The following is a 24859-nucleotide window of genomic DNA, read 5'->3' on the forward strand; positions in this document are numbered from 1 at the left end:
ATGTAATGGGAAGTTGTCAATGTTTTGTATTTGTCATCATTGCTCATTACACTGAACTTCATGCATTCGTGAGAAAATTCTTCCCAAACAGTTCTTTGCTTTTGTTCTGACTCTTTCCTTGGTCTCATTCCTTTTCATAAACGCTCTTCAGCAACTATCGGCAACTAATGAGACTTTGCCATAGTGCCTTCCTTCGGGTTTTGTTTTGGTTGGTTGGTTGGGATTTTTGTGGGATTTTTTTTTTTTTTTTTTGTGGGGGGGGAGGGGAGGGTGGGGTTTATTTTTTTCTGGTTTTTAGTGGTGGGTTTTTTTGTGGGGGTTTTTTGGGGTTTGTTTGGTTGAGGTTTGGGGTTTGGTTGGTTGAGTTCTTTTTGGGTTTTTTTGATTCGGTTTTTTGTTTTGGTTTTGGTTTTTTGTTAGCTGAAGAAGCATGGTATATTTCTAGCAACGATTTTTTTTTTTCATTAAAAACCAACTTATGTAATGATTATCTCAGTGTGATTCAGAGATCTGTGTACAGGGCCTAATCAATCCTTGACTGTAATATACATACAGGCTTCCAGGTACCCAGTAATGAACTCTGGCATTGACTGAGGAAGAAGATTCTTTTAACAGTATTCCTTGGTGAGCTGTTAAAATACAACAGTTTCCGGTACTCCAGTATGCTTAAGTATACACATTTATACACATTTCCCACCCTGCATTAAGGATATCCTCACACGTATACAGTTCAGCCTTGTTTCTGTAGTTAACAAAGGAATCCTAGACTTCTCAGCTTTCGAGAAAGAGTATCTGGCAACACTGAAATTACCTGGAAACTAGAAGTAACAGCCTTTATTCTTCTGGTTTGATAACGCAAATGTCAGTATCAGCTAGTTGAGTTTTGTTTTGGGTGAAACTCGGAATGGTGGAACTCTGAAACGCTTTTACACTTAACTACCCTGTTTGCAGCATGTAATAGATGTTGCCTTGATTTCTCTGGAGGAGGCAACTGGAGGGAAGGTGGCTTTTTCTGTGGTCTCTCTTACTCTCTCCTCCCAAGTGCCAGTGACCTCAATTCAGCACTCTCCTGTAATTTTCCTCACATTGCGCATGTTGCTTCTCTGCCATCGTTCCAGCAACGCCACTTGTCTACTTCGCTGCTGCCGTTCCGCTGGCGCGGCTCCGTTCCCGGCTTCTCGCCGCACCTCCTGACTCGGTGCGGGGGGACGTGGGGCTTTCCCCCCGCGGGGCCGAGCAGCGCGACTCGCGGGGCTCCGCAGCGCGGCTGGGATGCTCGGGGCCTTGCGGCCCCTCCCTCCGCCGCGTCGGCTCCTCCCATGCGAGCACGCGGGGCGGAGCTGCGCTTGCTGCAGGAACCTGCCCTGTAAGAGCCGCCTCTCGCCGCTGCTCGGCCCTGAGCCGCACCCGGTGCCGACATGGTCTCCTGGATAATCTCCCGCCTCGTGGTGTGAGTGCGTGCGGCCGGGGCGCGGGGCCCTTCCCCGGTGGTCCCTCGGGGGCCGCGGCGCAGAGCGGGGCTCTGCCGGTGGAGTCAGTGCTGCCCCGTGGGGCCCCACGCCCGGGCAGGGTCGGCTGCGGCCGCAGGCGGGCGGGTTGGCGCGGGCTGCTGCGGCCCAGGGCGGTGCCGCGGTGCTGAGCCCCGCCCGGAGACCGGCATCACGCCGGCACCGGCATCCCGGGGGGAGCGCCCGCCTCTGCGGCCGGGGACGGTGCGGGGCGTCGCAAGGCGCTGAGGGATCTGTTCTTCTTGTAGGCTGATTTTCGGCACCCTCTACCCCGCGTACTCCTCCTACAAGGCCGTGAAGACGAAAAACGTAAAGGAATATGTGAGTACGGGCTCGCTGTGCCGACGCAGCGCCCGCCTCGTCCTTCGCGGCCGCCTCGCAAGCCCCCGGCCTGCCCCCGGGACGATGGCACTCTGGCTCGGCAAGGGGCTCGGGTCAGCCAGGCCGCCCGAGCAGCAGCTCCAGTCGTCTCTGGAAAAGCTGCCAAGGATGGGTGCTTACTGAAATGGGAGGTTTCAACCCGTAAATGTGGGCTGTATTTTCTCAGGAGATGCTGAGTGAGGAAGGCAAAGTGGGGGAAACACTGCAGTCTGGAAGCATATGAAACTCCAGAACAAGCTCTTTCTTGTAACTTTATCCTTACTTTTTGTCATTTACTGCTTTTTCAGTGCTACTTTTGTTTTCTTCCAAAGGGTTGAATAATCCTGCTTGGTTTGTGGCTTCCTATCAACTTTGCTTGCAGTCAGTGTTTTATATTGGTCAAAACCTCATTCTCCTTTCTTTCTGGAACTGTTTCCCTCTCGCTGTCCACACCGTTGCTGCAATTACCATATTTAAAATACCAGAGTTTTTTGTAAGGTAGTGTGTTGCCTTCTTACAGAAGTGATGTTCTAAGTGGATCAGTTGAGACAAGACCTATGATGTGGAAAAGCATGGCATTAATTTTTGGGTTTTGTTTGCATTAATTTTTGGGTTTTGTTTAGCGATTCAATGGTATAGGTTTCCTGAAGTAGTTAGTCTGGATTGCTGCAGCAAAGCAGTTCAAGAAAATGTATTTGAACTGCTAAAACTTACATATTAATTATTTTGCTTTGAGAGGACTGCATCAGAAATAAGCAGTTAGATGCTGGACTGCCATCTGTCTAATTCACTTACATTTGAAGCGCTTCTTCCTTCTCAACACAAGTGGAAAACCAGGAGAAAACAGCAGAAGGGGCAATATATCTGTTCAAACTGTTCTTCATGTGGAAAGTCAGCAGAAAACTTGAATGCTGTACTGCCCATTTTCAAATCTAGCTCTTTTATGTACTACTGCTTGCTCATAGTGCTTAAGAACCAACATTGGTTAGGGTTTGTTGGTAGAGAAAGGTCTTAGAGGTCTATTAGTGCTAAAATGGTGTATTGAAGCTTGACTTGACACAGACAAAGCTACCACAAACAGTTTGTCAGTGGCATCAGAGTACAGTGCAAATTTACTGTTCTATACTACCATGAAAAAAAAAATCAGGATAAATCTTTGAGCAGTTGTGGTGAACTACTTCTAGTAACTCAGATTGTCCTAAAAGCAATTTCTTTCTTTTTACATGTCATCTTCAGCGTTGGTCAAGTCTGTATTTCAGTTATGCTTTTGCATTTGCTGAATTCATTTAGGTTCTTGGTGCAAGTTAGGGAGACTATATATGTACCTGAAGCTGGTCATCATCAGGGTGAGCAGCAAATAACTCCTGACTCCTTTTAGTGAATTGAAAAAAAAAAAAATGCAGCCTCATTCAACACACAGTTTTGTAAGGTGTTTGTACAATCTGTCATAAGAAAAAAAACAGGGCTTCTTCCCATCTGCTTTCTGCTCTTTAAGCTTTTGGACATCTGCAGGGACTTCTGAAACTAACAGTAGGATCCTTCTAGTTTGTTCAGGAGCCATGCTTCTTTTTTTTCTTTGGCTTTAGAGCATAGGTTGAAGGGTGCCAGAAGGAGACAGAGACAAGAGACCTGTGTCCAATATCAAAGATGTGAACGTGAAGTTTATTTAAACAGTAACAAAAAAATGTTTTCTGTTCTCAGTTTATACTCCCAAGTATTCTGTTAGCAGAGTGAAAAATAAGCACTAAGCTTACACTAAGGCTGCCTACAGTGACCCCTTTTGAGTGACATCTACTAATATACGTAAATACAATAGTTTTCACCAAGAAAAAGCAGACACTGTAAGTTCATTACTTGGTATTTAATCCCATTTAGAGACAAAATGTCAGCCAGAGATCAGTCAGGATCCTTTTTTGAATTCTTTCATCAAGTCCTACCTAATCTCTTGCATAGAAAAGTATCTTCTGAACAGTTGATCATCTTACTATTCACAACCTTTTCCAGATGTTTCATGAAGATGAGCAGCACAGATCTCAACACTGATTCCTGTGGGATTCCACTGGTAACTTTCCTCATTGTGAAAAGTGGCCATTTACTTTTATCCTTTGTTTCCTTTTTTTTTAACCAAATGTTAATCCTCAATAGTCCCTTCATTTTTATCCCTGATAATTTTGTTTCTTTAAGTGTTTGTATAGACCTGTTAGAAACTATTTAGGAACTTCATATACCCTTGCCCTGTAAGGATAGCACTCTAGCTAGCACAGTCTTAGGGAAACCTAAGAGTTCTGCTACACTTGGTGAATTTTTTTTTCTGGAAAAAACCCTTAATCTTCATTTTGTTCCATATATGTAGTTATTTGCTAATTGCTTTTATTACTATTGCCTTCATTTTGCCTAATGCTGAAGTAAGATTTACTGATGCATAGGTTTTCTGAACTCTCTCACTCTTTTGGATCCCTTTTTGCAAACTTAGATTTATCGTTATTCATACACTTCTTCGTACAAGAGCTGATTCATGTTGCTGCACCAAGGACTTAATCATTCTTTTTGAAAACTTGCTTTAGATCAGCTGAACAACACCTAGTCTTGTCCAAACTGATGATACAAGAAAAAAAAAAAAGGCAGGAGAGAGCCATACAAGTTTTTGCTGTTTTCTGTTGTGAAAGAGAGAGTTTGGAGTGAAGTGGAAATAATTTGGATTACTAACCATTATCTTCTAAACCAGTCGCTGTGTTAGAGCAGCTGAAGGCAGATTAATTTTCTTTTATAAGAACCTTGTGGAGGGTCTTTCAAGAGCAAACCACCAAGTTTTCCAACACATGCAAGGTTGAGGAAATACCCGTTTTTATAGTATTTGCTGTAACAAGGATTGTCAACATGTCATTATTATATGAACATAATTGTTCATGTAATTTTAATAGATTGATTAATGTATGGATTTAATAGGTGTCATTTCCTTGATTCAGTTTAGTTCTTTTTTCCCATTCTTGATGACACTAAGAGTGTTAAATTGCTTTTAATTAAAATGTCCTCTTCATTTATTTTCTACTTACATTCTTTTTAAATTCTCAACAGGATAGAAAACTAGCAATTTCCCTTATAATTCAGCTGACTCCTCTTGAGGAGTAAGCTGAATGAATTCTTAGCTTGTAGCTGAGAAACCAGTTATCAGAACAGAAGTGTGCATCTGTGTTTGTTACAGAGGAATTATTTTGTGCCTTGAAAGAAATACTGCCCCAGGTAAGAGTATGAGGAAGTAGAGCGATAGATAAAAGGCATCCAAATGTGTCATAATAATACATACATCTACTCTAAACCTTAAACAAGAAGATGATTAGGTTGATGTGGCATGTTCTTTGCTTTTTTTACCTCTCTCAATGAGCCTTTATTTAAAAAGAATAATTAATTGCTTGTGTGATTTCTGGGAGTAATGATTAAGGCAAAGAATGCTTACTAATGAGTTAGCACAAAATAATATGTTTCTTGGCTTGCTGTTTTTCTTTTTTCCTAAGGAAAAAATGTACATCAGGAAAATAAAGGACTGCAGCTGAAACTTAAACTTTTGCATATGTGCGTGTATATATATTTTTTATAGCATTCACGATATAAGGAAGAGTGTAACTTCTTAAAGTGAATGGATAAATCCTTTTGGATAGGTCATTTGGGACCTTAACGCTGTTGCACCATAATGTTGCTCCAGGGCATGCATTCATCAATGTATCTGTATGTGTTTATTTAGAACACAGTAATCCTACATGTTTTCTCAGACCAAAATGTACCATTTAGTATGTGTCCATTACAGATTATATATGCCTTCTTTTTGAATCTGTCTTAATGTGTGGAGATGAGTAATTTATACTGAGAAGACCTTTTCCCTTTTTTTCTGGGTTCTGATGTATGTCCATTGAGTGACTGCTCTTTTGCAGGTGAAGTGGATGATGTACTGGATTGTGTTTGCCTTTTTCACCACTGCAGAAACACTCACAGACATTATTCTTTCTTGGTGAGTTCCTTAGTGGCACATTGTGGTTTTTTTTGGTTTTTTTGGGTTTTTTTTTTTGTTATTGCTGTGTTTTGTTTTGGTTTTTTGCCTTTTTTAAGCAGATAGGAGAAGTGTTAGAATGCTGAGGAAATAAACTGTGTCTCCTTTATGAGTTTTCAATCCCTGTGAAGAGTTAGCAGGTTTCTAGATACTGTGTGTAGTGGCTGCCATCTTAGCTGTTTCAACTCCTTTGCTTGCAAAGTTAGGATAAATGCACAATATCTGTAAAAGGCACTTCATCCTTTCATAACTTGAAATATTGTTGAGAAGCTGTTAGTGTGGTACAGTTTGAAAAATGATAGTCTAAGAGACACCTTAAAATGGTAGAAGGAAGGGAGCTGTTTTGCTTTTTATGTGGAAGAACAGATCACATGCATTTGGTGCTGTGAGTGGTTTGCATGATGAACTTCACTTTCACTAGGAAGGGTGGGACAGGCTGTAATAGAAGGAAGCAGATTCATACTCCATTCAGTGTTCTGTGTCGTGCTTGGGAATTACAATTCATTGTTACAGGGCTTCACAACTGAACCTTTGAAACAGGGTATCTTCAGTTGCCTTGTTGCTTTAGTATTTGACCTTGGCATACATCTCTGAAACAATGTTAGTCAAGAGTTTCATCTTCTGAAGAGTCATGAGGTACTATACATGCCTTACCAAAGTGCTCAGCAGCTTTGTTTCTATCTGCATAAAATCTGAAAAGCAGACAAAGATCGAAACAGTATAAGCACTTCAGCTTATTCACATAAAGGACTTCTGAAAACTTCAGAAGTTTCTTCCTACTGAGTCAGTAGAGAATTTGCATTTACTTGTTTCAATCTCTGCTGCTGTATATTTACAGACTTTATTAGTTAAGGGTTAGAGAGGACAGGCATACCTTCTGCCTGCTCTTTTTCATTTACACTGGCCTCGCTTTTTTGTCTTGTCTGAGGAGTACCTGTTGGAAGTTTCAGAAACAGCCGTCAGCTTTAGCAGGAATGTGACATTATTGAGGTACATAGTTGAAAATTTTGGAAATTGAGAAGTGAAACTAATGTAATATTAACATCCAGTGGGTGCTGTCTGAAGAAACTTCAAAATTATGAGAGTAGCTATCAGATTGTAATTTGGTGTGTTTGCAGGGCTGAGAGATGCCCTGTTTATGGAGTTTTCATGGCTATGGATGAAAGACTAAATGATACTCGAAGAAGGTATGTCCTAGGATTCTAAAAAGGGTTCTCCTTTTCCGACCTGAATAATTGATTCTCTTGTTTCTGAGCCTTTACCTTGCCTACATTCTTTCTGCCTGTGCTGCTTTCTGCTAGTTATCTCCATCTGTCTCTGTGCTGATCTTGATTCCAGTTCTCCATCTTTCTCTCCTTTCTTCTTTTTTTTTTTTTTCTTTCCTCTTTCTCTCAGGTTTCCCTTTTATTTCGAGCTGAAAATCGCATTTGTGATTTGGCTGCTCTCCCCTTACACCAAGGGCTCCAGTGTCCTCTACAGGAAGTTTGTGCACCCAACGCTTTCCAATAAGGAGAAGGTACTTCCTTGTTGTTGTAAGATACTGACCTGTCTGGGAACTGACTGATTTCTAATTCAGTTATGCCACAATAAAAATTGAAATCAGTGAATCTTGCTTGTGCTGACCTTAGTGAATGTAGAGTGATTGTGTGTCCGACAGTGATGTCATACTGCAGCTTACTGAAGATTGCAGTATAGCCAATAGTTTGCCTAATGCTTAGAAAGCATGTTTGGCTAACCCAGTACATGAGCCATGTCATGAGCCCTTACAGTCACGTGTCAGTAGTTAAGCCTTTTCAATCACAATAGGAGGAGCATGTTTTGTAGCCAGTCTGTTTTTTCACTTTGTTGGTATAAGCAACTGCTTTGTTTCAGTTGTTATAATTTGGAAATAGCATACGGTATTTTAAAGCTGCATTTACATGCTTTCTGTAATTAGCAGAGAAACTCAAGTTACATGATCAATGACATCTGATGATAGTAGCCTTGAAAGAAAGAATATCCAGATGAGCTTTGTGTTTTTAAGGGTGATGATGGGGAAACTTTGATCACGTTTATAAGAGCAACTAAATGCCATGTTCCATGTTGCATTCCTAGGAAATTGATGAATACATTACTCAGGCTTGTGACAAGAGCTACGAAACCATGATGCGAGTTGGCAAGAGAGGGTTAAACCTTGCTGCCAATGCAGCAGTTACTGCAGCTGCAAAGGTAATGCAATGCCTTCTGTAACATTCATTAATTCTTCAGCAGTTTATTTTTGTGTACCGGCAGTTAAGTGCTGTGGGTCTGTTAGGGATACTAGTACTTGTTTGGCAGACATGTACTTTTCCTTCCTTCCAGTTTGCCCTGCAGTTAATCCTATCCTTTGACGTAGAAAAAGTAGAGGGGGAGCGGAGTGGATTTTGCCTTAACCTCTTGCTTGTTGTTTTCCCTTCTCTGTTTTTGTCAGAGTACCCTAGTGGGGGATAGGGCACCTTTGCTCTTCTTCTGAATGAATGATTCCATGTGAGATGATCTTGGTGAGGTGCCTTTCACCCTAATTTTATGTCCTCTTAGGGCCAGGGAGTTCTGTCTGAGAAGCTTCGAAGTTTCAGCATGCAGGATCTCACTATGATTCGAGATGAAGATACTGTGCATATGCGAAGCCGTGATCCACAGCTGCACCCCTCTGGTGCAAGTCTTCTGGAAACTATTGAAGACTCAGGTACAGACCACCTGCTGGGCCATTGTATGAGACCTCTGATGATGAGCCAGGAGAGCTTCCCTGAGCCTTGGGTCGCAGAAAGGAGTACAAGATTGTAAATTATCTGGGAGAAGTTGCATTGTCTTCCCTAGAGCCTTTTCATTTAATGTACATCTCTGTATTTATCCCATAATCATTATTCAGGATGGTCTCTCTGTTATGTATGTGTTCCTTGAGGATGGGCCATTTTAAGCCTCATGAGATTCTTTAAAAGCATTTGCTAAAACTTCTGCTCTTGTTCCTTAGCTTCCTGTTACTCCTCAGGAGAGGAGAGCAGTGTGGCACATCGGTCTAATGGAACCCCATCAGATACCAGAACAGACCCATCAGATGAAGATGCAGGAGACAAACTTCCTAAACGTACCCAGAGTCTCAAAACTCCTAAAAAGGTGATGAAAGCTGAAGTGAGTTGTATAGATAATTTCCAGCACTGACATTGATTTGTGAGCTTGGTTGCAAGGCTCTAGCTTTATAGTCTCAGCATTTAGAAGTTGTATATATAAATTTTGTTGGACTGTCTTTTCTAGTTGAATCCTACATCAGAGGACTTGTTGTCTACTTGTCTCTAGCTTTTACATTTTTATCATGCCTGTAAGCCTCCGTCATAAGCCAGAACCCAGCTTTTCTTTCATTTGGGTTTTGTATTGAAGGGTGGAGCATTAGATATTTTTAATGTGTTTTCTAGACAATATCCTCTCTCCTTTCTACTACAGTCTGAATACATAATAGTGACATTTATCCCTGGGACAGCCACTTTCTCTTAATCTAAATGCAGCAGTTGTGTACCCTCTTAGGCCTCCCTTGACTTTTACACATTAGGTATGGGAAATTACACCAGTCCCCACCTACCCCATTCCTGGAATTTTTTTTCAAAGTTTGAGTAACTAATGATTGTTCAGTTGTTTCCTTAAGTTAATGTGATGATCCAAGCTATTTACAGCCATTCATTCAGATGGGACATGAGATGCCTGAGTTCTTATTATTAAAATAAACTATACAGAAAAGTAAATGCAGCTGTGTCCAAGAATCACTTGAGCTTAGCAATTTTTTTTTCAGGTGTTTTCAGTTGTGTTTTATAGAAAATTCTTTTTGAGGTGCTGCTTTCCAGATCTTCATGCTTGCTTGAGTGTTTCTTATGGTTTGATTTGTACATGATAAAATGCTTCTCCCTTTTTATGAAGTTGGGGTCCTATTTGCTTGATTCAACTTGGACTTCTAATGTTATTATTTTTATCTAAGATAAAGAATGCTATTTAACTGACTCATATTGTCAAGCTAGTCAGGCTAAATATGAAACAGTCTGAAGGAAAGTAATTGCTAAGGGCATGATTTTAAGTTGTACTGTTAACTTGGTTTTACAGAGTATGGGCAACCTTTGCATGTGCTTAAGTGCTCCTTGTAAAAAAAAAATCACAGAATAATTGAGGTTGGAGGGGTTTCTTGAATTCACCTGGTTCAAACCTAATGCTCATGTAGACCCAGTTCCCAGGACCAGGTCCAGGTGGCTTTTGATTTTCTTCAAGAATGGATAGCTGTGTCCAAAGATGCATTTTAATTTAACTAGGATCTTTCTATGGCTTATTTCTGAGTTGACCCCTCTTCTTTCTTGTCTTCTGTATTAGGCAGGAGCAGGGAAACAAGAGGCTTAAATTTTGAGTGGAAGCTTCCTAGTGAGCACTTCTCAAAGTGAAATTGTAAAAAGACAGAAAGAACTCTTCTATGCTGTTTCTTCTGAATACAGAAGTACTGATAAAGCCCTTTGCAGGTGTACTGGCATTTATGCTCAGATTGTTGGATCTTTGCCTCGGATGGCGGACTTGTAGGAGGTCTTTGAGATCTCTGAAATTGCCAGCCAGGGCTGAATGCATCATGGATTAATAAATTTGCTCTTCTTACCAATATCTAGAAGGAAAGACACCAAAGTAAAGCATGCAAATTAGTTCACGGTGTTTCTACAGCTTTCAGAGAACTGCACTGGTGATGGAAGTTAGGAAGCAGAAAAGTTAGAAGAGTGAAATGTTATGTGAATGTTACCAGTCAGAAATATCTCTGTTTAACCTTTTGTTTGGACAGCTGGCTTTGATTTTACTACTGTACATACCTTGTTTTAGAATGCCTTTTCCTGGTTGCTATTTTATGGATATGTTGAGTGATTTGTTTATTGGCAAAATAAAAAGAATGGTTAAATATCCTTTTGAGACAATAGATGGCATTAATAGGGTCATGTTGTAGTTGTTTTGTCCTGTTTTCACTCTGCATTCATGCATCTTTCTGTTACACATTTAGATGTTAAAATAAACTAGCCTAAGATGCCTCTTTTTATTTCTTCTCAGCTTCCGGTAAGAAGTGTAAAAGCCCGCCCTAAGAAGAAAGCTGCTGGCTCTCTTGCTTCTGGCGAGTCATCCTAAGGCGACCTCCCCCACCGCAGCACCTGTCTCTGTCCTGGGATTTGCCTTTCGCTTTTATGGGGAAACTCTCCAAAGGAAGGGAGCTGAGATTCTTGTACATAACCGATACTGCTTTACAGAGCTCATTCCAAGGCAAGGGGGAGGCTTGGATTCAGAAAGCAGAGTAGAGGATACAAATCCTCAGGAATTTTCTCCTTTTCATCTCTCTGTTGGAGGGAATGCTGATATGTCTGTACATAGCCAGTTGCTTTGGAATTCCCACTGTATAACTCTAGTTGAGAATCTTTGCTGGGAAAACTGACTAGGGTTGGAGACATCCATTGCACAGAAGCTGGAAAAATACTAGGCACTGGAGTTCCACAGGGTGGGTGGCTCTCTAAAATATCTTATCTTGCTCTGTGTATTCTTCTGCAGCTGTGTGTTGTTAAGAAGTGCCCACCATGAGTTGTATTCCTTAAGAATGGACCGTACCTGATATGTCCATCACCTTTGAGAAAGTAACTGAAGTGATGTATGCTGAGTGCTTTTGAACATAAAGGACTGGCTCATGGGGGGGCTAATGCTAGACTCCCACTACTCATACTGGAAGATGAAGAGATTGGTTTTGTATTTGATTTTTTCTGGAAGGTGATAATTTTTTCTGGAAGGGAGATAATAAGAAACTAATTAAGGAAATGTGCTATTACATGCACATTATATGATGGAGTAGGTAGGAGTTACTGTTGAGAAGGAAAGTTTGGCGTCTCTTAAAATTTTGGCTCTTTTTGAAACTGCTTGAATTTTATTTCAGGTCCTAAGCTCACTTTGACTCCTATGAGAGCATAGAATGAGATGAGTCCCATGCCGTAGGTCTCATGCAGGTCATGGCAAGCATACTCGCTTTGCATTTAGTGGTCAAACTCATGTAATTGTGTTGCTTGTCACTTCAGACAAATTCTAGCAGATGTCTGGGGAAAATCTTGTCTCAAAAAAGACATACGTGAGAATTTCATAAGCCCTCACCTCTCAGCTTTAGGAGAGTCAATCCTTAGGACATGAGAACTGAAACAGTTAATTTATTAACAGTTGAGTTCCTTTAACTCCAGAATTTCATTTATGGGGGATAAAAAACAGGCACTAGGGCTCGGTGCTGGTTAATACTGATTAATCTGTCCTCTTCATGTGTCCTGCTGCAACCGTTGCACAGATTTTCTGTCTGACATGTGCCAAGCTTATCAGTGTCCCGAGACTCAAGCAATACTTAACGCTTGGGAAAGAAAACTACAAGGAATGTAGAGTATGTATTGTGGGAGGGAAATTGTAGTGCTGCAGAGAAAATCTGCATAATGCCAAGCCATACTAGTCTCTTGAACATTGTTAAGGAGAGATCCTCTGTACACATGCCAGCTGAGCCAATGAAAATTTATGAGTAGGGTTCTTGTTATCAAGATCTATAGTGAAGGTGCACCATTATAGACATGGGTGGCTGAATGAATACTTGATGGTCTTAATTTTCACTGAAATTAGTTATCAAAGGAACCTGGCTCCTACATACAGGTGTTTGCATCCCATACTTTTGCTGTCACATTTCTGAAATGACACTGAATTATTCACAGAGCCCAATATTTTGCTGTTGACAAGGTATAAAAACACTTCTGCTGCTAATGCTCTATAAGTATCTCTGTCCTAGAGAATAGCCTTTCAAAAGTTTATAAAGTTGAAGATTAGGACTGAATTTTTTTCTTGTTTTCCATTGTCTTGGTGGCAAATTGTTTGCTGTTGAATTGACCAGTTATTTCAGGAAGCAAATTAAGTTTGGTTTACTATTTTTTGTAGTTCTTAAAAATTTAAACTTTACAGTCCGTGTTAGAGACTTGAATCTTGTCAGAAATATTTGTCCAGAATTATCCACAAGGCCTTATCCAGAAGCCAGTTGAAAATCCTTGATTTGGGTCTGTGTTTCATTAAAAAAACCCACTTATTTTGTTCTTTTTTAGTTTATTAGCAAACTTCTTGTCTTACTAGCACATGCAAATGCGTGTCCTGAAGCAGGAATACTTTCTGTTTCCAGAGAAAATTCCTCTCTCCAGAAAACAGATTAAATCTTTCATGGTTATGTGGAAGATCCACTTGTGCGGAATTGCTGTCCTAGACTTTACTGTACTGAGCAAGAGAGAACCATTGTTCTCTATGTACCAAGTATATCTATGACTGTGTTTCTTGATTTTTTTTTATATTAGAATTGTGCATAGCAAATTATTTATGTAAATCATTGTGAGGGACTTGATTTGGAAGCCAAGTCTCCCTTTGTGCTGATTTTCGCACTCTGATAGTCTATGATTACTGGGTTCCCACAGAGCGACTTTCCAGAATCTTCTCTAGAATCCTTTTATTTGTAGTAGCTTTTCTGCTTTGAAGCACAGGAAGAATTTCTGAAGATTCAGTTCAGGTATTTGGATTTATCTTTGTCTTCCTGAGCTGGGGCCTGTGCTAAGTAGCTTTTACATTGATGCTTGATGTCATTAGCTTGGGTAAATATGGTTCAGTTTTACTCTGACTTTTGTTTATACAGGGGAATTGGCTTTTGATTGCAAGAGGGAGTCTGCAGTAGAGTCAGGGACTATCTAATATGTGATATGAAGCTGATGCTGTCAAGCAGCACAACTTACCCAGAGCAAGACCAATGTCTTAGCATGAATACTGTTTTCTTCTTCTAGTACAAATGCCACTGCTAGATTGTGCTTTGCTTGATCAAAGCCACTGCAGATCTACCACCACCCATGTGACCTCTTAGTGAGTTTCTAGATAAAGTTCTGCATTGGATGCACTGTCTTGCATAGAAATTCTCTTGTTAATGAGAATGCTGAATGTGCCGTTTTGATAAAATGCTTTTATCAGCTGCTGTTCGGTGTTTTCAGCAGGAAATGCTGGAATGTAGTTTCTCTTCAGTATCATATGTGGGCTTCATCATGCAATTAAGCAAATATTTAAATTTTCACCTAGCAGTAGAACCCTGTTGTGTTTGGTAAATGTTTAGAGCCTTTTCCTAATATACTTGGCCATAGAGAGAAGTGCAGTAACAGAAAATGAACATGAGGGCTGAAGAGGGTGGTATGTGTATGTCAAACTTCGTGTGCCTAAAAGTTATCCTAAAATACCTGTATCATGACATACAAAGTTGAAGCCATGACTGCCTTTTGAAAAGAAATGTTTTACTTTCATGCTTTGTAGTAGTACAAGTCAGTGTTCTACTGTTGGAAAAGAAAATTCTGAAATTTGGTTTCCTGTGTGAGAAACTTAATGATTTGTTGCATAAACGGGAAAAATATTCTCTTGTTTGGCAGTAATCCTCCATAATGGGTAAGAAATGTGAAAATACAGGGAAGACAGCTGTCAGGTTTTAAACCTTTACACTTTACCTAAGCATCATTGTTACCTAGTTTTTTAAAATTGAGTTTGTGGTTCTCCAGTTTTACATTTATGGGACTGATTTCCTTTAGACTAGAATGATTTCCTTGGTAGTTCGGGCATATATATAGAGAGGGGTGCTGGTGTTCTTAAAATTGCAAAGCTTGTTCTGGGGAGCTTTCACCTTCTCTCATTTTAGTGAATTTATTTCTATTCATTGTGTTTTTCAGTGCAAAGCTTTCTTTTATACATCCCTGTTAGGAGTATGACTCCCTCACAATATACTTCCTTGGAAAGCAAGATTTCTAGAGAATCACAACTTTCCAGAAATGGCTATTTATTCTGTGCCGTCTTAATCAGCAGGAAATTTGGTGCCTTAGGAAAAAAGTAAGATATCGATGGAGAACTCTGCTGGTTCTCTGATCTACACATACCATTGTATTAAGGTAGCTCACAAACTTAACTGTTAAGTGTCATTGTGTGTTTGAGAGCAGCTGTTGAATTGAGCTAATGTTTCCTTTCTGTTTTCCAAAGTTGCATATAATGCCGGAAAGTGTGGATTGTTCCCTAAGAGAGAAATCTGAGGAAAAAAAAAGTTGTATTCTAATGGGGACACTGTATTGTCACATTCCTGCTTGCTGGAGAGATGCTGAATCACATCTCTATGTAACTGGTTTGTACTATAGCTTTTCTTGGTTTAGCTACTAGGAGTTTGTAATGTGCTGTCTGGCTGAAGCATCTTGTGGTGCTGGTTTGTGAGTTATCTTGCAAAGTCAGAGATGTGAAAAACCAGGAAAGCACTGCAAAATTACACAAGTTTCTAGAACCATAGAGGCGTCAGAGTTGGAAGGGGCCTCTGGGGGTCATCTTCTTCAATATCGCAACTCAGTCAGGACCAGTTCTAGTGTGCTATTTCTTGTCTGGAGTCTGCTGAGTTTAATGTTTAAGAGCTGATAACATATGCAGAAATGCATATGCTGTATGGGAATGTGCTTTAGTCTTACTGAGGAGAAATATTTCCTGGTCACTTTTCATCTGGAATTTGGCTCAGTTGCAAGACACTATAAACATAACTCATTCTTATGTTCTTATAGGTATTGTTAAAAAGCCTAGAGGCCTCAAAAAAGATCTTGAGGTATGCAGAGTAAATTGTGAAAATAGTTGGTTTTAACAGTAAATGGAGACAATAACTGCATGGCAGCTAAGAACCTGTCCTGTGAGATAGATAGCATTAGAGTAGAAAATGAGCTGTGTATGGTACAGAGTTGTCCAGTAAATGCTGCTAACTTTCTGAGCCTCAAGCAACACTTAAACTGTACATTCTACAGATGAGAGGTTGATTTATTTTTTGAGCCAGATTCCTCGCTTGGAGTCAGTCTCTGTCTCCCTCCCTCCCTCCCCGCTTTGCTTCCCCCCGCCCCCCTCATCCCTTTCAGACTGGACTTGAGCTACATACACTGAGATTCTTCAAACTTTCATCCCTTCAGAACAATAAAGATTTACCTCAGCAGGCAACTGATCTGAAGGGAGGACCAGATGAATATCAAGTATCTCTCATCACTTGTGTAGATGTGTTATGCTGGAGAAGCACTAGCAGGAAGCTTCAGGGGATACATTTGCCTGGGAAATTCTACCCTCTGCCCCCTGCCAAAGCCTTCATTTCTGGGTGAACCAAATGCTGGACTTAGTTACTCTCATATATACACAGTTATCTGTAGAATCCCACAATTCAATGTAAGAATTTCCAGTGCTCTATTTCTGATGATTACAGGAGTTAAACTAATACGAAGTGAAAAGAAGCAGTGGCAAATCGGTAGGGTTTTTGGGTTTGGTTTTTTTTTGCAACTTTGCAGATAAATTTAGGTCATTGCTATTTATATGCCTAAAATCTTTGCCTAAAGGTCCTTGCAAGCTGTTACTTTCTTACTCTCTTTCTGAGCTCCTGTTCTGTGAACTGGTTGTGGTTTTTATGTTTACTCTTCCTAAGCAAGGTCTGTCTTCCATTTTCCTGACTGTGGAGACTTGAAATATACTATAGTAGAGCTGTAATTTAGCCTTTTTTTGTTATTCAAACCAATGACCTAGATTGATACATGTAACTGGTACAAGGCCTAAGGCTAGATTCGCAGGTGGAATGTAAGCAACTATTGCAAATAGCATAGTTTGACATATTTCCCTTTTCTTGCAGTGGATCCTGGCTAAAATGTACTTACTGCAGATCCTTTGGATAAGGGCATTCTGTCAGGATTTGACCAAATAATGTTAGAAGTAACATTTATGGGAATAATGCAAAAATAAGTGAACACTAAAGGAGTAAAAGCTCAAGTCTTCTGTAATATATAACTGTCTGAGACTACTTAAAACACTAAAGCGTTTCTGGCAGCAGTGGAAATGCATTGCTATACTGGCTTAAAGAGGTATGGCATTCAGTCATGGTCTTTGTAGTAGGTTTGGGAGTAAAGTTGTCTGGATGGCAAGCATATAAAGTTTTACATACCAGGGAACTAAGTTTTTATCACAAGTAATGCTTAGTAACTTACCAAAAAGCAAGAAGTCAAAAAATTTGACTAAAATTATAGAATGGAAAGAAATTTTCCTGATCGTCAAACCTTGCATCGAATTGTAAACTTCCTGTATTCATGTTGCTGCCTTATTTGGGAAAGCACTGCATTAATGAACTCCTTATTTTTGACTCCTCTCTTACTTTATTTCTGAAATGAATATCAAATTGGAGATGCTTGGGTTTGACTCAGCAGTTTAACGTCCATGTGCCCGTTAGCACGGTGCTGACCTAGAGGCAGTACGGCACTGGGAGGGTTGTGAATTATATTTTGTCCACTAGAGGGCATAAGCAGAGAGCAGAGACGCGTCTCGTTTATTCATTTATGAACGTTGAACAGCAATATTTCCTAGGTATGACTGAAGGTCCTCCTTGGAGGTGAGGGGGAAAACAAGTTGGGGCTCTAATGGAGAACTATGAAATAATACTGCTGCTAACATCTGACTGAAAAGGCTATTCTGGGCATTCTAATTGAGCCACTATCCTGTGAGGCTTGCTGAGACAATACTGTTACAGAATAACTGTCCTCACTTTTGTTGTTGTTGTTGTACATTCAAACCATTTTCTAGTTGTAGGAAGCAGCTCTGAAAATGGCAATATTTGTGATTCCCCCCACCTCCCCACAGCCCTCTTTCCCCCTGCCGGCTTTTGCAATTAACCAATTTGTGTGTGTTGCTCTACCTTATACTCTGAATTTTAGTAGTATTTTCTGGTGAGGATATTTTCTTTCAGTTGAATCTTTTTTCTGTGGAAGAGAAGCCATTTTAATCTAAAAATACAGATGTATCTAATGTTACTATGGTAATTTGTAACCATGGCAACAGAGAGTTAGCATTCTGAAGAACAGACAGATTTGGTTGGATTTTTGGTTGTGTTTTTTATTTTTTAAAGTCAATGACCTAATTCATGGTGCACATATTTCACAAAATGAATTTGACTTTTCATATTTGTTAACCATGCGGGATAATAGGGGTCCAAGGGATTTTGATATTTTTACAAGGAAAAGCTGATGTTAGAACATAATGTAACAACGTTTGAGAAATGTTTCCATTGTTGAAAAATTCTTTTATTTGCAACAGCACATATGGAGATTTGCAGACTGAAGGAGGATCCAAGACATACCAGGAGGTTTCTGTAGGAAAGGGAAATATAATCTAGAATAGTCCTGGGGATTCTTCAATGTCAGACTTCGGGGGAAGAAACGAGAAGAATAAAATATATTGAATATGATTCTATTTTACCATCATATGATCAGTATTAGGTAAACCAACACAGTGCTTTTGGGCAGGTGCTAAATTTCAAGTACGAGTTGTGGATTGCCCTGACATTCCCCATCCTAAGAGCATGTAGTGCATTCTACAAAACATTAGTAATGAATCAAACAGTTATTAGAAATTAACTTATTATTGAGGGTGGTAGGAATGGGCTTTTGTGGCTATGCTTTGTATGTAGTGTATTTATCTCTGCCAGTATAGAGCTAACAAAGGTTCTCTACTGTCAACACTCAATGTTGGTTTCATAGGAAGTGTACTGATATAAGTTTAGCCAAAACCAAACCACAGGTTTTTTTCCAAGCTTTTCCTTTTTTATAGGCTCTGTTGGGGAAACTAGCAACTGAATGGAAAGTATAACATTGCTGCTATCGCTTGCTTATTTGGGGCAATGATTATATTGAATTAAATAAAATTAAGCACCATTTAATAGCTTAGTTTTTGTAAAAGCCAGCTGTTATGACCATTTTGTATTTACCACAAGAATACGGTAACTGATGCATGCAGCCATTGTAGTGCAGGAAGGCTGTTACCTCTGAAAAGGGAAAGCAGAGAAAAGGCCAACGCAAATGGAATTGGTTCAGATAGTGCAGTCTCCTGTCTCTGATACTGCTTAGTCTGTTTGATGACCAGAGGGTAGTTTGGAATTAAACACACATTGAAAAATGCCTCATCATGATACTGTCACGTTTTTACCCATGTGCTGAAGCACAATGGTGTTAAATGATTGGGTTAATGAAGTTTTCCTAAGAGGAGAAGGAGTTAGAATTCTGTCACTAATTTTTGTACTCTTTAAGTTTGGTCACTTGCTACACTATAATGACTTAAATGTACAAGACCTAAGTCTTGTGTTGTTCTTTCTTTAATACCCAGACTCTTCTTAGGTATCTTTTAACATTCTGTTTTTTGAAGTGCCTATTTTAAAGGCCCCACTGCTTATCTTCCATTTCTATCCAGAATATAATACAAAAGGTTTTATCAATGCAGATGTGCTCTCATTCCACAGGGTGGCAACTAGTCCTTATTTCTCTTCTCAATTGTTTTGACATTTCCACTAGAAGTGGCTTTCCTGGCTAAATTCCCTAAGTCAGGGTCATACACATGGGAAGACAGCCCTTCTGTTGGGGTTAAAGAGTATTTGGAAAAGCTCATTTTACTATATTTATTCAGGCTGTATCAAGTTGCTGAAGATGGGACCAAAAAGGCATAATCTAAGGACAAAATTAAGAACACTACTTCTTACTACTGTCTCATGTGGGTCTCTCTGGTAAGTGGTACTCCCAGGGACAATTGATCACAGGTCTATGATGGCACCTCTAAAGAAAAAGTTGCTGTGATAAGGTTTAGTTATTGATGTGGGTGGGGGGAGAAAGGTTCTGGAGGTTATTTATTCACTTTTTATTTCCAGTTTATTTTGACAGCTAAATGTCTCAGATACTTTGAATTTATATCTACATGTGTCATCAGAATAGGCTTGTAGATTTATTAGTTGAAGGTAGGGCTTTTTGTTCTTTGTTAGTGAGTTTACATACCTTTCTCCCCGCTCATGTCCCAATAGCAAGAAATTGGTGCCTGTGGATATTATTTTTTAAAATGCTGTTTTGTTATCTTTTCAAATTTTGCTCCTAAATCATTTTAGTTTATCTTCATGTCTTATGTGTTTAGTCTTCTGCCTTTCCCCCTCTTCATTGTTGAATGAATAAATATATGAAAATGAACACAGAGTCCTGCTATTTCTGCTATAAGGCAAATTTTGGGAATCTGGTTTGTCCTGGCATTATACAGGAACATAAATGTTCCTCACTCTCAGGTTGTGTCCGCTTCCCAGCTGTTAACTGAGTACTTGGATTCATATCACAAGTGTATTTGTTAGGTGGCCTTTTTGTTCCTGCAGAATAAAATACTGTTGCTGTTAAGCATCTAGGAGACCTACCTGAACTGTAATTGTAAATAACTTTTGGGGAGGACAGAGGTTGGAAAGCATTCATATGTGCAAAGTTAGAGAATGGTGAATATCTTTTTCTCGGTCCATGTGCAGAAGTACAAATGTTTAATCTGTACTACGTAGTTCTATACCTAGGCATGAAATATTAGAATGGTCAAGAAATAATAATTGTCTTGCAGAGCGGGTAGCAAGAACTCAGCTTGCTTACTAGAAAACCCGTGATACATACAACAAGCAGAGAGTATGTGAAATTAAAAGGTAAAAATGGGCTGTGAGAGGAATTTTCTGTAGCTATCAGTAACGGTTGGTCTTCCACAGACCCAGCTGGCAGATAAAGTGGGTAGTTGGGAGCTAGCAGTTGTAGTGGCTGGGATAAGAGAGGAAGTCAGCTAGCAGTGTTCTAGTGGCATCTCTATACTTGGTATTTTGGATAACATAAGTTCTGAGGCTGATGAACTGTGGTCTCTAGCTGGAACTTCATAACAGTAGTAATGGACTGAGTTGAGTCTCTGTTTTGGATTGAGTCGAAATCCTTTTTGGCTTTGAAATTCAGGTTAGCTTTTTTTTTCCTCCCCAAAGTAGACTTTCGTGTAGGTGGAGCCTTTCTCTTTTTACTGCTATGCTGTCAGTTTTTCCTGCCAATGAAATGAATCAAAGAGTTATAGATTGGATATAGTTGGAAGGACCCGTAAAGATCACCTAGCTTAATCCCTACTGCCATCCTTCCAACTCTGTGGATGTCCTCATGAAGGCAGCAGATTTTCTTCTGTTTCAGCCAGCTCAGATTGGCCATTCCTAAACTCAGAAACCTGAAATGTTTGTATAGTAAATAGAAAGTGTGTGACTATATTTCTGGGCATATGCAAAAATGATGTGGTTATTTTCCTCTTTGTATATATCTATGACATTTCATATCCCCACTTGGTTCCAACAGCAGTTGACCTGTGCAGAATGATTACAGGAGCAGTTATTGAGCTGCACTGGGTTTGGACTCTGAGTTTGTCTGTTTATTAGAATCATTGGCAGCTGTTGAGGATAAGCCTCCTCTTCTCCTGGGCTAGAAGGCTCCAGTGGAAATGACCACTGAATTTGTGAGTTGCTAGCCCTAAACAGTTTTTACCTTATATTTCGTGAAGATCTGATAAGCAAGGATCACTTTTCGTCAAATTGACCTCACAGAAATCTTAATTGTATCCTCCTTTAGTTTGAATATTACTATGCCCCTTAAAATTTTAGCATAAGCATAGTTTGTTTTTCTAACTGCAGAAAAAAAAAAAAAGAATTAAACATGGGACATATATTTTCCACTGCTTTTGAAAATGCAGCTTCTGCTTTCTAATGAGTTACCTATACACTGTGCAGTAAAATTTTCATCCTTCCCCTTGTAATTGCACACAAAGTCATTATGTTTAGTTTTACTCAACGGATTGGTAAAATGAAGCTGTTTGAGAAGGGAGGAGGGCTGAACTTTTGTAGAAATTCCAAACAGCTCTGCACTGAATCATCAGTCCCAAGAGCACAGACATTCCACAGAAATGTCAGACAGTCCTTCTGGCATATTAATGAGGAAGCAGCAATGGGTTTTCAGTCATGCTTATTTTAAAGTTCTTGCTCAGCTTCCAATAAAAATTCTTAGCATTCAATAATAGAACAGTTTAAGCAAATCCAAATTCAGGATAAGGATACAGTCCAGATTTGGGCTATTTCAGTCATGAAATAGTGGGGGGAACCTTGCCTCTAGTGATGTGTTTGTGTGTTACTACAATCACACTCCTTTCCTCAGCTTTTACAACCAAGACAAAGAAAATCCTGTAAGTCTACAACTATTCTAACTACTATGAGACTTCTCCTATTGGAAGATTGTGAATTTTAGCTTACTGTATAGTTATGCACTGGTTTATCTTTCAATACTTGGAAGTAAATTTTGCCTTCAAATTTTCTTTGAAGTAAGATTTGTGCTTTAGTTTGAAATTTTTGTCACAGATCAACCTTGAGAAATAAAAGGAACAAAATATATATTCAGGAACAATAACTTACTGAAGAGGTAGAATGGGAGATTAGGTAGTTAGTGTGTTGGTGATTTTTTTTTTTTTTTTTTTTTTTTTTTTTTTGTCAAAGGATTTTTTTTTAAATTGAATGCAATGCAAAAAAAACTCCCATTCAGGTATCACTGAAGTTGAATGTCTAGAAATAATAGGAAGTGCAAATGGGAATGTTAACAGAGTGAGTTCAATATAGGCAAATTGTGTTTCCTTTTATTTAACAAGTACAAGAGGTGGTGTTGTCAAAGTCTTGTATTCTATGAAAATCAATTCCTTGGGCTTCCTTAATCTGGGAATAAGAAAAAGTGAATTGACCTGTTTTCGTTGCAAGAGCTGAAGGTTTGTCTCCAAGACATGAGTCTGTAACACCATAATTGCTAGCTTGTGGGATTAGTTGTTGCGACATGTCTGAAATTAATGTTTTTATTAAATTTCAGTTCACGTATTTGATTTGTTTCATAGCATACATGGTAACTGAAAATACTGTGATAAAACAAAAACAAAATCCAAGACAACAGAAACTACTGCTCTTCCCTCCCTTCTCTATTCACCTGCAAAATCCAAAAATTCTAGAAGCAACATTACCTGGTCTGAGCTACAGACATGGTCCAGCGTGCATGTAGTACCCTATGGATGCATTGCTGGATATTTGTACTCTATGTAATGCAGCATTATATAGAACTGTTACTGTGATTAACCACAGATGGATTTCTCAGTCTTGGTAGTGAGTAACAATACAACAAAACATGTAATTTGTAAGTTCAGCTAGAAGGGGAAATTATTTCCTTTAAGAATACTGGTGTCCTTGTACTTCAGCAGTCTTCCACTGGTCTATGGTATTTCTTCATCCTCTTAACTATTTATCTAGTATGTCCTGAGTTACCACCAAGTAAGTTCAAAATACTACTTTCACTTTTCCCCTGCCAGCATTTGCCATTCAGAGAAAACAGTGGTGTTTAGCTATGTCCACAAATCCAAAATAGTGCTGTAACAAGCATATGCAGTGTTTGCAGCACTTGGAGTTAACAGTTTGAGACCAATTGCTTATAAACTGTCAGTGTTGGAGATGTAACAGAGCAATACAACATAACTTCTTTGATCTAATCCAAAGACTTTATGCTTAGTCTATGATAACATCCTCGCCATCTTTCCTGTGATAACATTCCTTCAGTGGTCACATTTGTGGGAGAGTCAGTGTGTCATCAATGGAAACGAAAGATGGAGGACAATTGTGTGAAGGATACCAGTTAACATAAGAAATTGGCCTTTCCTGACTCACATATAAAATACAGAAAACTCTAAACAAAACTTGTCCCCTGGGTACAGGTCACTAAACATCAGTTCAAACTGGCATTTAATGAGCTCAGGCTCCTCAGATAATAGTGAGATCCTTTGCTGATATGATGATGTAGTTGTCATGGTTACAAAAGGACCAGGTGCTAAATACAAAGTATCAGAAAGATGAAAATGGAGAAAATCAGTGTCCTAACAGAAAACATTGCAGAGCAGATAAGATGATTTGGAGATCGGGAAAAAATAAAGGGAATGGTGGCAGCAACTAGGGAATTCAACAGCAGATTAGAGGAAAGAAAGTTCAAAGGTAGATAATCAGAGACATTTGATTCAGAAGCAGACCTGGAGGGAACTTGACATGCTTGTGTTTGTAATCAATGAAGAGTCTTCAAAGAGGAGTCTGGAAACAATATTCCCTAGCAAAAGTCTCTTTTGGCTTATTCTCTTTGAAGCTTTGCACGGTATACATTAATAACGTATTGTGGAAGACAAAGTTATGTTCTGATACTGAAGTATGGACAGTGAATTTTTCCCACAAGATAATACAGCTACTGGCATAGGTGAAACATAGAGGTAACTATGTGATGTTGGACATGAGATTTGCATAGAGCATTCCTGACTCTGCCCTCTCCTGTTGTTCATGTTTTTGGCAAGTTCCATCTGAAAGATGTAGATCTCAAAGATGCAGCTGTAGATGTAGCTCTGTGTTCTCTGCCCTGGTTTTGAGGCAGTAAATATTTAGATGCCCTTTTTTTTTTCTTTTTTTTTTTAAGTTGGTGAAAGCTAAATGTACCTTTTGTTCTGATGAAAAGAATAGCTAAGATGTTCATGTGAGCTTTATAGCAGGATGTGAGTTAATATCACACTGATTCCCTGAGCAAGTGGGTTGGGATCTTCAATTAATTCCTGCAGCAGGATGGGAAATCAAGTTTCCATGGATACTGAGCCAGCAGCAGCACTGACACTCACAGCAACTGCAAGCTTAGTTTCCTTAAAGCTTGCTTCCTAAGGAGGATTTGCCCCCTTGCCCCTGGCCCCCCTGCTCTCTATTCTGTATTTGAAAATAAAAAAATTGAAGACAGATGGACAGTTGAGGAATGCTTAGAGACAAAAATACTGTCCCCTTACCTAGAAAATTGTGTACAAGAAATGCAAGTGACTTGCATAATTTAAAGTACAAGTTGGAAAATCCTGGAAGTCAGCCCAGCATGAAAGCAGCAGTTAACAAAAAGTAACAGAGATAAAGCTGTAATCGTGTGCAAACATATTTCATGAAGGCACAGCAATTCTTTTATTGGCA

At 39.4% G+C, this 24859-nt stretch overlaps 1 protein-coding gene across 9 annotated transcripts; it reads left to right on the forward strand.

Annotated features, from left to right (window-relative positions):
• Positions 1-1303: 1303 nt before the first annotated feature.
• On the forward strand, positions 1304-14319 carry REEP2 (receptor accessory protein 2). Of its 9 annotated transcripts, XM_085591659.1 has the most exons (10): positions 1383-1450; positions 1757-1829; positions 3873-3930; positions 5795-5871; positions 7029-7097; positions 7306-7426; positions 8005-8118; positions 8467-8614; positions 8900-9057; positions 10987-11197. In XM_085591659.1, the coding sequence occupies exons 3-10, from the start codon at positions 3880-3882 to the stop codon at positions 11059-11061; spliced, it is 813 nt and encodes a 270-aa protein (XP_085447785.1). In that variant the 5' UTR covers positions 1383-1450; positions 1757-1829; positions 3873-3879; the 3' UTR covers positions 11062-11197. The 9 variants fall into 9 exon arrangements, with proteins under 9 accessions (XP_085447784.1, XP_085447782.1, XP_077642761.1 ...); XM_085591658.1 differs by lacking the exon at positions 3873-3930 and having other exon boundaries at positions 1304-1450; positions 8900-9042; positions 10987-14319; XM_085591656.1 differs by lacking the exon at positions 3873-3930 and having other exon boundaries at positions 1304-1450.
• Positions 14320-24859: the final 10540 nt, after the last annotated feature.

This window comes from Lonchura striata, chromosome 13, assembly GCF_050655825.1.
Source record: "Lonchura striata isolate lonStrDom1 chromosome 13, ASM5065582v1, whole genome shotgun sequence".
In the NCBI taxonomy this organism is placed as follows: domain Eukaryota; kingdom Metazoa; phylum Chordata; class Aves; order Passeriformes; family Estrildidae; genus Lonchura; species Lonchura striata.